The 15,929-nt window shown below is 39.7% G+C and overlaps 2 protein-coding genes across 5 annotated transcripts in view; one reads left to right on the top strand and one right to left on the bottom strand.

The window, feature by feature from the left end:
* The window catches only part of ercc5 (excision repair cross-complementation group 5), a 113,062-nt gene that overhangs the window by 60,201 nt on the left and 36,932 nt on the right, over window positions 1-15,929 (bottom strand). The gene's annotated exons all lie outside the window — the stretch shown is intronic.
* zgc:172121 (uncharacterized protein LOC337599 homolog) overlaps window positions 1-15,929 on the top strand; it is a 38,100-nt gene that overhangs the window by 4,116 nt on the left and 18,055 nt on the right. For 3 of the 4 annotated variants that reach the window (XM_048532787.2, XM_048532784.2, XM_048532786.2), the window contains exons 2-7: window positions 2,359-2,426; window positions 6,379-6,551; window positions 8,145-8,248; window positions 11,310-11,471; window positions 14,165-14,370; window positions 15,382-15,458. In XM_048532787.2, the coding sequence (XP_048388744.1) occupies window positions 2,359-2,426; window positions 6,379-6,551; window positions 8,145-8,248; window positions 11,310-11,471; window positions 14,165-14,370; window positions 15,382-15,458 (790 nt within the window). The remainder of the gene's footprint in view (window positions 1-2,358; window positions 2,427-6,378; window positions 6,552-8,144; window positions 8,249-11,309; window positions 11,472-14,164; window positions 14,371-15,381; window positions 15,459-15,929) is intronic. The other variant, XM_048532785.2, reaches the window with a different exon arrangement.

Genomic DNA, 15,929 nt, shown 5'->3' with positions numbered 1-15,929 from the left:
ACGGTAAAGTGAAGGGGTTGAATTTTTGTGCATGTGCCAATCAAGAGGGCAACTTTGTTCTGCATTGTGTCAAGATTCCTGAGTGTTGTTGGAATTGCTTTCCCCATCTGGGCAAATAGGGAGTATTCTATCATTCTCCTGACTAGTGTCTTTTTGATGGGAGACATGTTTTGGGGAGTAGGGTGATGAGTTATACACTTCAGGATTCCCAAACCCCAACCCTCTCTTGTAGCTGCAATATTTATTTTGGTCCAGTTCAGTTTCTGGTCAATGGGACCCCCAGAATGTTGACAGTGGGTGATTCAACATTAGTAATGCTATTGAATATCTAGGGGTGATGATTGGATTTCTCCTTGTTGAATGTGTTTTTTGTGTGGTGTAAGTATTACTTGCGATTTGTCAGCTCAAGCTTGGTTATTTCTACATTTGAATGTGGATGCCTTAGTAGCTTTTTTTGTTGGAAATTATGCTGAACATTGTGCAATCGTTGGTGAGCATCCCATTTCACCATTATGATGGCGGGAATGTCATTGATGAAGCAGCTGATGATGGTTGGGCCCTGGACATGACCCTGAGATACTCCTGGATGTCCTGGAGCTGAGATGACGGACCTCCATTAGCAAGAACCATCTTCTCCTTTGTGCTGCTTTGTATGACTCTAACCAGTGGAAAGTTTTCTCCTGATTTCCATTTACTCTAGTTTTACTGGGGCATCTTGATACCAAACTTGGTTAAATGCTGTATTGATTGGTAAGGGCAGTCATTTTCACTTCAACCTCTGGAATTGAATCCTTTTTGATCAATTCTGTTTGAACCAAAGATGTCAGGAGCTAAGTGATGCTGGCAGAACAGAAACAGGGCATTAGTGAGCCGGTGCTGCTTGATAGCACTTTTGATGATACCTTCCATTACTTTACTGATGATCAAGAGTAGATTGATAGGGCAAGATTTATCCTGTTTCTTGTATCCAGGACACACCTGGATATTGTCAAGTAAATGACAGTGTTGTAACTGGACTGGAACACTTTAGCTGGGGAGGGGCAAGTTCTGCAGCACAAGTCTTCAGTACTGATACTGGAATGTTGTCAAGGCCCGTTGCTTTTGTAGTATCCAATGCTTCCCGCTGTCCCTTGGTATGACATGGAGTGAATCGAATCTAATTCTGGGGACCTATGGAGAAGGCTGAGATGGATTGTGCACTTCGCACTTCTGGATGAAGATTGTAGCAAATGCTTAAGCTCTGATGCGCTGAGTTGCCTCATTATTGAGAATGGGGATAAGTGGATGCACATTCCTCATGAGTTGTTTAATTGTTCACCACCTTTTATGACTGGATGTGGCAGCTGTGCACAGCTTAGATCAGATCCTTTGGTTGTGGTGTTACTTAACTCTTTCTTTCACTTGCATCTTAGAATTACTTGTGAGCCAAGAAAATATGTTTTATACCTTCACCAGGATGCTGTTTCATTTTCAGCTATGCCTGGAATGTTTAGGTTGAGAGTGCACATGTGCACCACTCTCTCAGCACTCAACATTTTCATTGTTTGCTGCCCTACCTGGTTTTTCTTGCTAGCACTAAGACCACTAGCATTAAGTGAGCTTCGAGTGAGTTGTGGAGTTGACAAAACTTGAGTTCAAAGAGAGGACAGTGAACCAGCCCCACACCCAGCCAACTATGAGGTAAAGTTGATAATAGAGAGAAAGGTTAAGCCAAGGGCAACCATCTGACCATGCTCCTACCTGCCTGGAAAATTCATATCACTGCATTCTCAAAAATTGATCCACAACAGTCCACTGCTCAGGGAGCTTTAGTCATTCCCTGGACTAGACCCCAACAGGAAAATAGATTATCTCAAAAGTCCAGGATTCCACTTCCAGCTCTCTTTGCTGCTGGGTTGGAAAAATTGCAAATGATAAGACCTAAAATGCGATCTTACAAAGTGTTCCACAATAATTATTGTCTGAATCTTGACCAGAGTTAATTTGGTACGTGGAGACCACTGTTATCACAAAGCTAGCTGAGAAAAAAGCTGAATAGCTATCAAAACTATTAATGTAATTCTATAAAAGAAATGAACTAGATAGTTTTATTGCGCATGGTTTTGAAATAACAGGTCAAAGGTCAATTGATGTCACATTCAGAAAAGAAATATAACCCTGAAAATAACTTTGCTAGAGTTAGAAATAGAAAGCAGAAGAGTATAACTATGACCGTATGTAGCATACCAACCATAGCTATCTGGCTCATCTAGATTGATATGCTCTCTGGGGAAGAATTTTATTGTTCTGATTTGAACTAATGGCACAGAAAGTGTAGATTAAATTGCATTCTTGTATTAATGTTTTTGTCTCTAATAGGATGATCCATTGTGGAGTGCCAGAATATTGAAAACTAATCCACAGGCAATCAAAGATGTGCACACAAGGTAATAAGAAGTAGCTATTTTTGTTTGGAGATTTTTTTTTGCTTTTTTGGATACTTTGTTCTGTAGCTCAATATTAGAAATAGAGCTAAGTTTAGTTGTTGACTAGACTGCTTTCCATTGTTGGGATTGTGAACTTGAAAAGGACCTGACATTTAACAGACATCTGCACACCTTTCAAGTATTATGATGTACTTGATACACATGCTTTAGGCTTGCTTACTGTCACCTTCAATGTGTTTATTTTATCAAACTTTTATTTTCGCAAAATAACACTTGTTTTCACTTCCTTTTTTGTGGCATTGTTGTGGCAATCTTTGAAGCAGTACAATGAGGGAAATTTGTAATTTCTTTAAAGTGCATCAGGAATCTGCATTTGTTTTTAATGATGCTTGTAAAGGCTCTTTAATAGTTTGTTAGTTGGTTGGATTGGATTTGTCCTGTTTGAAACTTCGATTTAATATATTGATTGTGGAATCGGTTAGCTTAATCCACTGTACATAAGTGGGTAGGAGAATGTTAAACATGAGGTGCCATTATCCACAAAAAAAGCAGCTTCCGGGAACATAAAACAAAAATGGACCATGTTGGAAACTCTTAGCAGAGCTGTCAGAATCTGTGGAGATAGGTGAGTTTCAGTAGCGCTTCATGAATCACCATTGGCAGGATGTATTTGTCTGTGGTCATGTTTATTTCTCAGTGAGCGCTCCTGTGTCCAAAAAGCATTTCTTGAGAACTAGTGTGCAGAGAGTTTATTTGATCCATCAGTTATGCTGTATTTCCATTAAGGGTTATATCGCAGTCTTGGTAGCTTTTGAATTGCTTTTGGCCTGGTTATGTAGTGCATCAGTACCAGCTATCGTGAGTGCTAATTGTATTACTATTGATATCTTGTAACACCCTCCTGCCTAGCTGTTGTTTTGTTTTCATTGCAATCTCTTTTAGCTCACATTTTAATTGCTATGATAAATGCCCTATTCCTCTCAATTTCTGCTTGTTTTGATTCAGCCAGTCTTAGAAGACCTTAAATCCACAATGAAGGTTTTGTTTCTTCTTCTGGAGGAGCTGACTGGTGCTGGGCTTTGATTCTGTAGCTGCAATATAGAATTCAACAACCCCAGCTAGGTGCTATACTTTGTGTGTTGCTGTTAGGTATTTCTGCCCAGACAGTGAATGTTGGCGTGCTGCATTTAGATCACACCTGAGCTAAATCACTAAGCACCCTCAGAGGGACACTTTTTATTTTGTGTAAATCAGCAAGAAAGTACATGCATTTATATAGAACCATAGAATATAAGATGTTTATATAATCATGTGGTGCATGGATAGGGTGAATGGCCAAGGTCTTAGCCCAAAGGGGTGTCGAGAGGCCAAAACCAGAGGGTATAGGTTTAAGGTGAGAGGGGAAAGATTTAAGAAGAACCGGAGGAGTAATTTTTTCACACAGATGGTGGTGCATGCATGGAATGAGCTGCCAGAAGAAGAGGTGGAGGCTGGTACAATGATAACATTTAAGGCATCTGGATGGGTATGTGAATAGGAAGAATTTAGAGGGATATGGCCCAAATGCTGGCAAATGGGACTAGTTCTGTTATCTGAAGTGATTGTAGACCTTTTGTTTAGATTAGATTCCCTACAGTTTGTAATCCAGTGGCCCCTCAATTGTCAAAATTGTCCCAAGTTCAACATTGCTTGGTACAAAATTGGCAATACAACTCCAAAGACCCACAGCATAGATAATGGCCACGGTGGAATAATATCTCATAATTAGGGTTGTCATAAAGTTAGAGAGGTGCGAGACTTTTTAACGAAGTAAAACTCACTTTATTGTATGGTATATAAAAGTGCTGTTTAGGTATAGTAGAAATAAATTGTTGTCGAAAAGTAAAACTATCTTCTCAGTTCCTCCGTCTCTGTGTATGCTCAGATGAGGCCAACTTCAACAAGGAAGCCTGTGAAATGTCCATCTTCTTCATCATTCGAGGATTCCCCAGCACTGTTGTCTACAGGGCCCTCAGTCAGTTCCGACCCATCTCCTGCACTTCCGCCCTTGCCCCTTCTGGTCCCTCCAGCGACAGCGATAGGGCTCCCCTTGTTCTTGCATACCATCCCACCAGCATCCACATCCAGAAGATCATCAGGTGCCATTTTTGCCACCACCAGACACATGTTTCCCTCCCCTCCCTTGTCCACTTTCTGCAGGACCGTTCCCACTGGGACACCCTGGTCCATACTTCCTTCACCCCCAACAGCCCTACAACACCTTCCCCTGTAACCAGCGAAGGTGCAACACCTGCCCATTTACCTTCTCCCATCCAGTATCCAAGGGCCCAAACATACATTCCAGGTGAAGCAACGCTTAACTTGCACTTCCCAGAATCTAGTCTACTGCATCTGCTGCTCACAATGTAGTCTTCTCTACACTGAGCAAATGAAACGTAGACTGGGTGACTGCTTCGCAGAACATCTATGTTCTGCTCACAAAAAAGATCCTGAACTACCTGCTGCCTGCCACTTTAATGCACCACCCTGTTCCCTGACCAACATCTCTGTCTCTGGCTTGCTGCAGTGTTCCATGAAACTCAATGCAAGCTGGAAGAACAACATCTCATTTTCTGCTTGGGGACCCTGCAGCTGTCCAGACTCAATACTGAGTTCAATAATTTTAAGGCCTAAACTCTCTCATGTTCCAGCACCCCACCCCAGACACCAGGCCTTTTATTAAATAGCCTGCCATTACACACCACCTGTTGTTAGTCACTAACAATCCCCATTAACAACTATTCACCCTCCCAGCCTGATTGTTACCAACTCTTTGTCTGTCCTACTGCTCTTCTCTGTCTTTCAGCTCTATCCTATCGTTTACTCCTTACCCCATCCCGCTCCCTTGTTTTCTGCATATAAACTGACGTTTCCCCAGCTACCATCAGTTCTGAAGAAGGATCATTGGACCTGAAACGTTAACTCTGTTTTTTCCATCTCAGACGCTGCCGGAGCTTTTACAGCATCTGCATTCGTTTTGTTTTTAATCTTTAATTTGACCTATGTACAAATGGACTGGGATCCTAGATAGGGTTGACTTCAGGCATACAGCTAGCACCCCAATTACTAGGGATGATGCAACAGAGAGAGTGCAGAAGCAATTTACAAGAATGGCACTAAAAAGTTCGGACAGTTCTCCTTGGAAGGGAGATCTGATGGAGGTTTTCAAATTCATGCACAGACTGGACAGAGCCGATGTAGAGAATCTGTTCACACTCATAAAAGGAACAAGAATGAGAGGACATAAATTCGAAATGATGTGGAAACAAAGCAAAGGTGATGTGAGAAAATGCTTTTTCACATGACGAGTAGTTATGGTATGAAATGAAATACTTGGGAATGTGGTGTAGGCAGGTTCAGTTGAGAGATGTTGGATAGAAGTAGTGTGCAAGGGTTTGGGTGGAAAGCAGGACACTGGCACGAGGTAGTGATGCTCGTTTGAAGAGTTGGTGCAGGCACAATGGGCTGAATGGCCTCTCTGTGCTGCAACAATTCAGTGATTCTGCAATCTGTGATTAGAAAATTATGGTAAGCCTTTCTGTTGTATGTATCTCCCCTTGCTTTGGTAAACAGGAGTGCAAACAATGTGGATCAGGCACTTATCTACTTGAAGGATAGGCAACATGAAATGGAAAGGATGGCTAACAACTTCCACCCTACCCTTTATCTATCCAGTACTGTCCCCATTTCTATTAATATTTTGTACGCATACCTTGTCTCAGTAAACACCATTACAACAAATTTATTCCAATCTTGCTCTGCACCACCAAACAAATATCACCTTCTTAACTCTGATATTTCTAATCGAAAATCTGTCATCTTGTGGTTAAATTGATGTGTCATTGCATGCAGATGATTCACATAGTACCTCTATATTTCAAAATAGTTTTCAAAATTATTTTTTCACTTCTAGGTATCTTTCGAGTGGTGCTGATATAATTACCACGGCCACATACCAGGCGACTCTGGCAGGATTTGTTAAATATCTTGGTTTGAAATCAGAGGAGGCAGCTCTGCTTTTACAGTCAGGTGTATACATTGCTAAAGAGGCTGTTGCTGAGTTTCTCTCAGAATCCAGAAGCTCAGGTAAATTTGCAGCTGTTGAGATTTTATTTTTAACAATATCGAGACTTGGCTTTCAGACTTCTTTCTTGAATAAATTGAGAAGCAAAATGTAAATCTGTACTTTCCAGTGAATGAAATGGCACTTTGAAATATTGAGTTTGCAAATTCCTTGTAGTCAGTGGGCAATGTTAGTGTGAAATTTTAGTCAATATTAATATCTGTGATTTTTGTCAAGTTCATAAATTTCTGTGTGTTGGCACAGACCAGAAGTATTGCAAACTTGAAAACTACTACTGTTCTCAAACGCTGTAAATGACAAGTATTCTAAAGGGGATGTGGGAATTGAGGGACCTTCAGGTATATGTGTAGCTAAAGAAGTGGTTAATAAAGCAAATGGGATCCTGGGTTTTCTAAAGAGGGTCATAGTGTTTGAATGTGGAAGTTATGATAAATTTTTAGAAACACAGATTTTTCCCTTAACTAGAGTATTACCTCCATTTCTGTGGGCCAAGACTTTAGGAAGTGAGATAAAAATGCATATGAAATGTTGTAAAGATTCTGGAGAATGGATCCAAAGACAAGAAACAACGAAACTGCACCTGTTCTTCTTGGAGAAAGTTGGAAAGAGATTTGATAGACCTATTCAAAATTCATGAAGGACCTGCACAGATGATAAAGGAAGGGACTGTTCCCATTGGTAGGAAAACTGAGAACTAAACAAGGCAGATTCAAAATGATTATCAAAAGAAGCAATGGCAACATGGAAAAAAGTGCCGCCGCCCACCCCCCCCCCAAAAAAAAATGAGTGGTTAGGATCTGGAAAGCACTGTCAGGGGGTGTGGTGGCAGATTGTGTCATGGCTTTCAAAAGAAAGCTGGATCATAATCTAATGAGGAAATGTTTGCAGGGCTACATGGAAAAATTGAACGAGTGGCATGAGATGCGTACTGTTGTAGAGAGCTTGTATGTTCGTAAGCAGAATGGCCTGTTTCTGTGCGTATACTTTTGACAGCTATCAAAAACAGAGGAGTGGGGAAATCATTACTTTATGAACACATTTTCTCATATTATTAGAAATAACTAATATTGATGCAATTTAGTGGAATCATGCCTTATTACGTGCAGTAAACATTTCCATGTTCCACTTTTTACTTTTTCACTCTTTCCAATTTTTCTCCTCCTCGCTTGAAAGCACTAATACAAACAGAAGCGTTGTGTAAAGAACATTTACGTTCCTTTCAGTACTTTGTTAAAATGATTCTTTGGTATGAGTTTTAACAGTGACTGTGAGCAGATTATTTGATTATGCAAAGCAACACAGCCAAGCCTGATCTTGTTTTAGCTCGGCGCCCACATGCCCATCTTAATAAGGGTCTCACAGTAATGTCAACGATTGGGAATAAAGGTTGTGTTTCCATAATGCCATCAAACTGTCTGTGTGTAATTAACATTTCCCAAGATGAGTTAAACCTATGAATTTACTGATCAGAATAGCTAAGTTCTTCACTAGATAGATTTGCTGGCCCCTTCTGAGTATTTTTATCTAGTGTAATTAATTTTACGTGTTCATGTTAACTTATCAATGATTTGATTAAAATATTTTGTGATTCTGAGAGAGGAGAAAACCTCTCATTGCAGGTTCCATTGGGCCTTATGGAGCTTTTCTGCATGATGGTTCCGAATACTCAGGAAATTATGTTGAATCGATGACTACTGAGGTATTGCATCAGATTGTGTATGATCTTATATGAATGACTGATAAAGTTACCTTATCTTAATGAGACATCTGTATCTGTATATTCTTTGACATATTCGTATGTAGTATCTTTAGATGTTTAAGTTTGGCTAAAAAGACATGGAATGATTATTTTGCTGGTCTAAAGGTTGAGAATTTTAGTAGGTTGAGAAATTGCATGTGGAAGTGAAACCTGATGTTCCTGTCCATGCCAGATGTTTGAATCTTGATAGCATCTCATGAATATGGGGAGGCAATGGCCCAGTGGTATTATCGCTCGTCTGTTAATCCAGAGACCCTGATAACATTCGGGGGACCCAGGTATAAATCCCACCGTGGCGGATAAAGTAAAATAACTGTTTTAACAATCAAATGATGACCATGAACCCCTTGTCAATTGTCAGAAAAACCTATCTGATTTGCTAATGTCCTTTAAGGAAGATAACTGCCATCCTTACCTGATCTGGCCTATGTGTGACTCCAGACCTACAAGAATGTGGTTGACTCTGAACAATTAGGGATGGGCAATAAATGCTACCTAGCATCAATGATGCCCTCATCCCGTGAATGAATTTAAAAAATACTTCATGCCAATGAAGTCAATAATTCCAGATTTCCAATATAACCAATGCCCCACAAACTTTTGTGAAAAGATAATCACTGTTTTGGATGGATTTTTTTTTCCAGGTTTTACAGTGGAAGGGACAATATCCAAGTTTTGAATAAAGTGTTCAACGTTCCCCAGGAAAGGAAAACTTGCTTTGTTAATGCCTCAATCATATCAACCTCAAGTAATTTAGTTGTATTTAGAGCAAGAGGATGCCTGCAGAAGAAACTAAGATGAATTGAAATGGAGACAGAGTGATGTGGTTTGGAATTGATTCATTTAGAATCTGATCCAGAGGTGAAAATGGTGTTTACTTTTATATCTTTTTTTATTCACCCTCTGTAGAAATACAAGGTATAAGTTGCTTCCCAAATATAGGGTGTGACCTAGTGACAACCTTGAGTTTGAGGAACAAGGTGGGGGTTCAATCAGAACTTAAGTGTCGCAAGATGACAAAGAAGATAACTGATTAGTTAGTGAGTGTTTACTGTTTTAATTTTAATCAGTGTAAGTATAGCTTTTATTGAAATAAGAATCTACTGAAACACAATAATTCATTAGTAAGGCCTCAGTGGAGTGGTATGTTTTACTAGAAGTGGTAAAGCTTATTAGTATAAAGTATTGTAGGCTTTAATGTTTATGGATTAACTAAGGAAAATAACTTGACTAACATATAAAAATGGCAGGGCAGGTGATATGTTGTGGCTGCGTATGTGGAGTCTGGTGGAAGCCACTGTGATCCCCATAAATACAACTGCAATAAGTATCTGTGACTCAAGCAGCTTTGTCTCTTGAGTCAGAGAGCTGGAAGATGTTGTGATACATTGGGTTGGATGAAGTTATCTGGACACGTTGCAAAAGATAGTCACTCCCCTTGAGATATCATTTTGTGATTTGTCAGGGACTGGAGGGTGTGACTACAAGTAAGGAACATAAACAGATAAAGTAGTAGGAAGTGGAAGACCCTCAGCCCTCACAGTTGACCAACAGGTTTGATGTTAGTGCAGCTTGTGTTGATGGAAGAGGGGTCTAAAAGGTGGATGAGCAGCCTGACCATTGTTCTACAGCACAAGAAGTAATTCAAGTGGGAGCAGCAAATAGGGATGTTGCGCCAGTAACGGACAGTGTAGTCGGAGTGATAAATACAGTTCTTTCTAGCAGAGAGAGAGTCCAGAAGGCTGTGCCTGCCTGTGCTAGGGGTCCAGACATCTGCTATGGGCTGGAGAGGAACTTGAGCATGAGGGAGAGTTTCCAGTTGATGTCGTCCATCTGATTACCAACTAGGATTCAGGATAGGTGGGTACATCAGGGCCTAGTAACTGAGACTTGCTTTGCTTGGGTTGGGAGTGTGGAAGCCAGGAGCAGCACCAGGCTGTTGATTTCTGTCCCTGCCCCTGGTACCAACAACTTGAATGGGACAAAAGAGGCTCTGCTTCAGGAGTACTAGCAGTGGCGGGCTAAATTTGCAAAGCAGGAGCTCCATACTTGAGTCACAATCAAGTTTGCATGGGGAAGATGTAGAATGATGAATGCATAATGTAAAAACTGATGTGGAGAAACGTGGGAAAATGTGAACTCGTCTACTTTAGTATGAAGAATAGAACAGCTAAGAGGTAAAATCACCACAGTCCTACTGGACCATAGGGCTGCTCTCTCACTAAAGAAAGACGACTGGTGGTGGTTTAACTTGAGGATCACCACACCTCGGGTGAGAGGAAGGGGTTGAGAAGGAGAGTCCTTCGTAATAACTTCAGCTTAGTGCACGAACTGAATGCATGCTGTTCGTGTCAGCCTGCATATGAGCCAGCCATCTTGCCAGCTGAGCAGGAACAGGCTGTTAAATTATCAGCTATGATCATAAAGAATGATGGAGCAGGCTTGATGGGTCGAATGGCCTACTCCTTTTTTTAATGTTTCTATGAATATTGGTTGCCAATGCTTGATTTAAATATCTAAAATATAAAAGTTCCTGGCCAGAAAGAGACATGGATGCTATTAGAATAGCCAGCTTCCCTTTGCATTTTACAGTTGCTGTGAAAACTGTTACTTATGTAAATAGAATTTTTTTTTCCCTTAAAGGATCAAGTCATTGTATTTGTTGTCCTTTAAAAAATTTGGAGGACTGGACTATTATTATGATGTTAAAAATACATAATTTTCTTTCCTAAAACATTAATAAAACTTAGAGTTCTGCAAAGTTAAATGTTTAGATCATCAGCTGTGAAAAATGGAAATCTAGTCAAGATTTTTTTCTGATTTTACTTCCTTAGAAAAGTATAGACTATTTGTATGGTGGTGTAAGACAAAATACCTTCTAAGAAGTGAATATCAGTTAAAATTGTATATAATTTTCAGATTTCACATTTCTTTAGTATTCACATGGATCATTTATGAAATAATTTTAAAATGCTACGTAATCTTTTGTTGGTTGTTGCAGGAATTAAAAACTTGGCATCGACCTCAGATGCAGTCTTTGATAACTGCAGGAGTGGATCTCATTGCTATGGAAACAATTCCTAGTCAGAAAGAAGGAGAAGCTCTGGTGGAACTTCTTCGGGAATTTCCTAATGCTAAAGCTTGGCTGTCATTTTCTGTCAAGGTACTTAGGTATAAGTTTGAATTATTAATGAAAGTTAGCTTTATTATTGAATTCTAAAATACTGTGTAGGCTTTAACAAATGGCTATGATTGGGCTTATGAGTGATGTCAAATTAAACAGTGCAAAAGATGGTAAAGGAATCTAGGAGTCATTGTAGACTGAATGCTGACCGTGTCTGGCTAATGTAAAGTTAACAAAGCAAATTGAATTCTGAGCTAAACTGCCAATTCAATAGGGTTACCATTCTGAGCTATATGTGCTAAAGTTGAATATGGTAAAAAGTTTTGGGTCCTGAAATTCCTGAGGTTGGAAAAGATGGAAAGCCTGATTTTTGCCAGAGAAGCAGGACTCGGAAATTTGTGACAGAATATAATTGTTGTTTCTCTACTGTATACATTGGTTTATGAGCCATAGAAAATATTTTATTTCTCTCCAAACAAGTGTTGGTGGAGCTTCTGGGCTTTCTCTTGAATTCTGATTACTATGACCTCTATGCAAAATGTGTTTGCCTTTGTATGTCCTGGCGACACCTTGGATAGAGTGAATGCAGGTTAAATAATTAGCTCATTTTCCAGCACACAGATTAGCATAAGCACCACTGAAGACTAGTCTTGGTTATATAGATGAGAGATAATGGGAACTGCAGATGCTGGAGGATCCAAGATAACAAAGTGTGAAGCTGGATGAACACAGCAGGCCAAGCAGCATCTCAGGAGCACATGTGCTCCTGAGATGCTGGTTCGCCTGTAGTGTTCATCCAGCTTCACATTTTGTTATCTTGGTTATATTGATGACCCAGTCTCGAGAACAGTTTTTGTAGCTTTGAGTTACAGTGGATTTATTTCTGCTCAGTGTAGTTCTAAATGGTCTGAACCCAAACAATTTAGTACATTGGACAAAAGTTCTGTAATGGATGCTGCCTTGGTTGTAGGCACACCCCCAAGTAAAACAGCTATGGATCCTGGAGTGAGGTAAGCCAAGGGGTTATTGAGCAGGAAGGTTTGCCTATCATATGGAAGAGGCAAGGGAGCTTGGATTGTGTCGTTTATGTTGATAGCAAGGTGATGCACTACCTTCTTGGTATGCCTTCAATGGGAAAAGGGAGCCTTCCAGAAATAGTACACCTCCCCTATGCCCCTTGCTATGTTAAGCATGAAAGGGAGAAAGAGGCAACCAGCTCCTGTTAAAGTGGGTTATTTGCATTTTTAACAAAACAGCACCAACCCTCACCACCCCCTCCCCTTCCTCAACCTTAGCAAGGGCATGTAATATCCAGCCAACTGTTACAAACTAGTAAAATTTAAGTTCAGAAATTATGTTACCAAGTATTTCTTCACATAAAAGTGATGTCTGTGATCGTGTGTAGGTCAGCAGTTAGGCAAACAGCTTGGACATTCAAAATTCAAACCCAGGGCTTGTGAGCCAGGGGTGAGAGAATGAGTGATGAATAACCTTGAGGTTTATAATTAGAAAAATTGTATCTTGGGATTGAAATTAAGTATTTAATGCTTTTCCTGGTTATGAATTTTCTTGGCATACTAAATGCCATTAGGATATTATTTAACAAAGCTTATTTTACACAGTGAAATTAAAAGTTTCTGTTGTAACATTGCATCTCTTGTAAAGAAAGAATAGAACAGATACAACTAAAGACTTTGTCATTATATCAAACCAAGGCAAATTGGGTTTCTTTTGAACAACTCGTACAGAAAAGGCCTTTCTACAATGACGCGTTTGAAAGGCAGTCTAAGACTTGTAAACTTTATTAGAAAATACCACTCTGAGATCAGCCAAAGTAAGGACTCCAAGGGGAATTATAATTCTCTCCACGTGATGGAGGAGCAGAATCAAAATAGTTCTCTCAATCAATAACCATCAACGAGATTTCCACCCCCCCTGCCCTCAGTCCCCAACCCTCCCACAAGATGTTCGTGTTGAATCTGGCCTGGAGGTGATCAGCTGCTCCACTGTCATTTAACAGTCAGTTTTCTGCTAATAGCTGAAGCTAGGATACCACCCCTCAGGATAAGTAGTATTGGCTCAGCGAACTCCTAGTTAATTGGGTGTCTGGCAGCTCTGTGGTTGCAGGAGCACCTTGCAGGAGTGCAGGTTATTGCTGGGACATCAGACTGTCCCCATTGGACGTCGTTTTTGGTGCAGACACTGAGGTAACTGAGTGGGGACTTTGTGAGCTTAAATCCAGTCCCATATTTCCTGAGGTCATTTGCAGTTTTAGTGACCCACAATGCAGCCAAATACCAGGGATGCTCAGCTCGGTAAAAATTGTTTGGCAACGGAGGGCATCATGGAAAGGTAAGTTTTAAAATAACATTGGTGGAGTCAGGACGATTGAGCAGTCTTGGGATCCGGAAGAATAATGAGGGCTGTTTCTGCTTGCTCCCACTCTGCTCAATTCCCAGCACCCCCCTCCTTGGCCTTTCTACTGGATGGACTGATCGTCCTGCGGGAATCTAAACAACATGGAGATGACGGTAACAATGGAAAAACTCATGTGGAAGATAAACTGCGCAAATATCAACTGGCTAGCAACTATCTATAGTTAAAGTACCTCCTTTAATCTCTATTTCACACACACATTGCAGTTTTATTCTTAGAATCACTGGGACTGAATATGGATCTGTAGTGTAATTTTTACCTTGGTTTTCTAATCTTTATTTCTATCTATATTCCAGGATGGGAAATGTATTTCCCATGGAGAGAACTTCGAAGATGCGGTGAAATTTGCAATTAAATCTAATCAGTTGATGGCTGTCGGATTAAACTGCTGCTCTCCTGATATAATTAGTCCACTCCTTTTTAGTGCCAATAAAGCCAGGGGACCAGAAATAGGATGGATTGTATATCCCAATAGTGGCGAAACATGGGATTCTGATACGCGGTGCGTAATTTATTCCAACAACTGTGGAAACATCTTGTATAAACAGTGTCTGTTTTTAAAACTAGGAAAACCTTAGGTCTCCTTCAACAAGTTAGACCTGTTTATTTACATTACATGGTGTGAAATATTAATTCATATTTGTTCTAAACTTTTCGCTTTAAGTTAGACTTTCAATTTAAGTGCTATGCAGATTCTCAACCTTCAGTTTCTCAATCATAGTAACCTCCCAGATATTGCAAAGATCAATAACCATTATGGCAAGTGATGTTCAATTGCAAGTATAATCAGCCATGAATGATTGAGAACGCTAGCTGAATTTTCAATGGTAAAGGTGGGTAAATGTGATCGTTCTTGGATCACAGCTAAAAATGTGTGCAAACAGAACTTGAACCGATGAAACAGTTCACTTTCATTTCACATCATGTTCTTCTATTCACTGTGAATGAAAAGCTTGTAGGTAGTCCAGTTGGTGTCTTGGCTTGTGTTAACTTGGTTCACTTTTGAGAATATGAGCACTTGCTACAGCAATCCTGACTAAAATGTGGGAAATAGGTGTAAACCAGTGAAAGCCAATTCTGCAAGACATGGGCAATCAAATAATCGAGGAGTGTAATTGATATCATTGAACCTCAGTAAATATTTAAACAACTCAAATTTAAATATTTTACAACAATTAATTTGGGATGAAATGGACAGAGAATTTATAGGAATTTACTTCTATATGAACTTGATGGGCCGAATGGCCTTACTTCCACTCCTATGTCTTATGGCACTATTGCTTTTGATCTCACTTATAGTTATGATTAATTAAGATATAATATTGATTCTGTTTTTTAAGACGCTTTCCAGAATTATTTGAGTGACTTTATATTTAGGAGACAATGGTTTAGATAAATGGTCTGCAATGAAACTAAAACAGAAGAACACTTTGTGCTGTTTTCTCTGTGTGCTGTATAACGCCTAGGCTATAGCTTTCTTCATGTTGTGTTTCCAATAAATTTATTTTCCCAGCTGGGGGAGAAAATCAGTCAATAACCAACTTGCAAAGTTTGCATTGGAATGGAAAGAACTTGGCACTAAATGGATTGGTAAGTTTTTAGAGTTTGTCTGGCTATGATCAAACAGACAGTAACAAAACAAATACAAACTAAATGCTGGAGATATGCAGAAGATTTGGCTGCATCCAAAGTGAGAGAAACTGAGTTAACTTTGTGCCAAATATGACACTTCTCCATGGAACCCAATTGGAAAAGTTTTATATTGGACTCAGTGTTAACTTTGTTTCTGTCTCCAAAGATGCTGTCAGACCTGCTGAGTTTCTCGAGCATTTTTTGTTTTAATTTCAGATCTTCAGCATCTTAAATACTTTGATTCAAATAAATGTTTTGTGTACTTACTAATCATTATTAAACAGTTGCCAAAGAAGATTCTTCATCTACAATGCTCGTCTGCAGGTGCAAGCTAAAAGTTCATATCCACTGATTACCGACAGTTCCACCTCTGTACAAATCTCTCAAGCCTTTAAACCTAAAGGAAACAATCCTTCAACACTACATAAC

This window comes from Stegostoma tigrinum, chromosome 6, assembly GCF_030684315.1.
Source record: "Stegostoma tigrinum isolate sSteTig4 chromosome 6, sSteTig4.hap1, whole genome shotgun sequence".
Lineage (NCBI taxonomy): Eukaryota > Metazoa > Chordata > Chondrichthyes > Orectolobiformes > Stegostomatidae > Stegostoma > Stegostoma tigrinum.
This window is presented reverse-complemented; position numbering and strand designations above follow the sequence as displayed.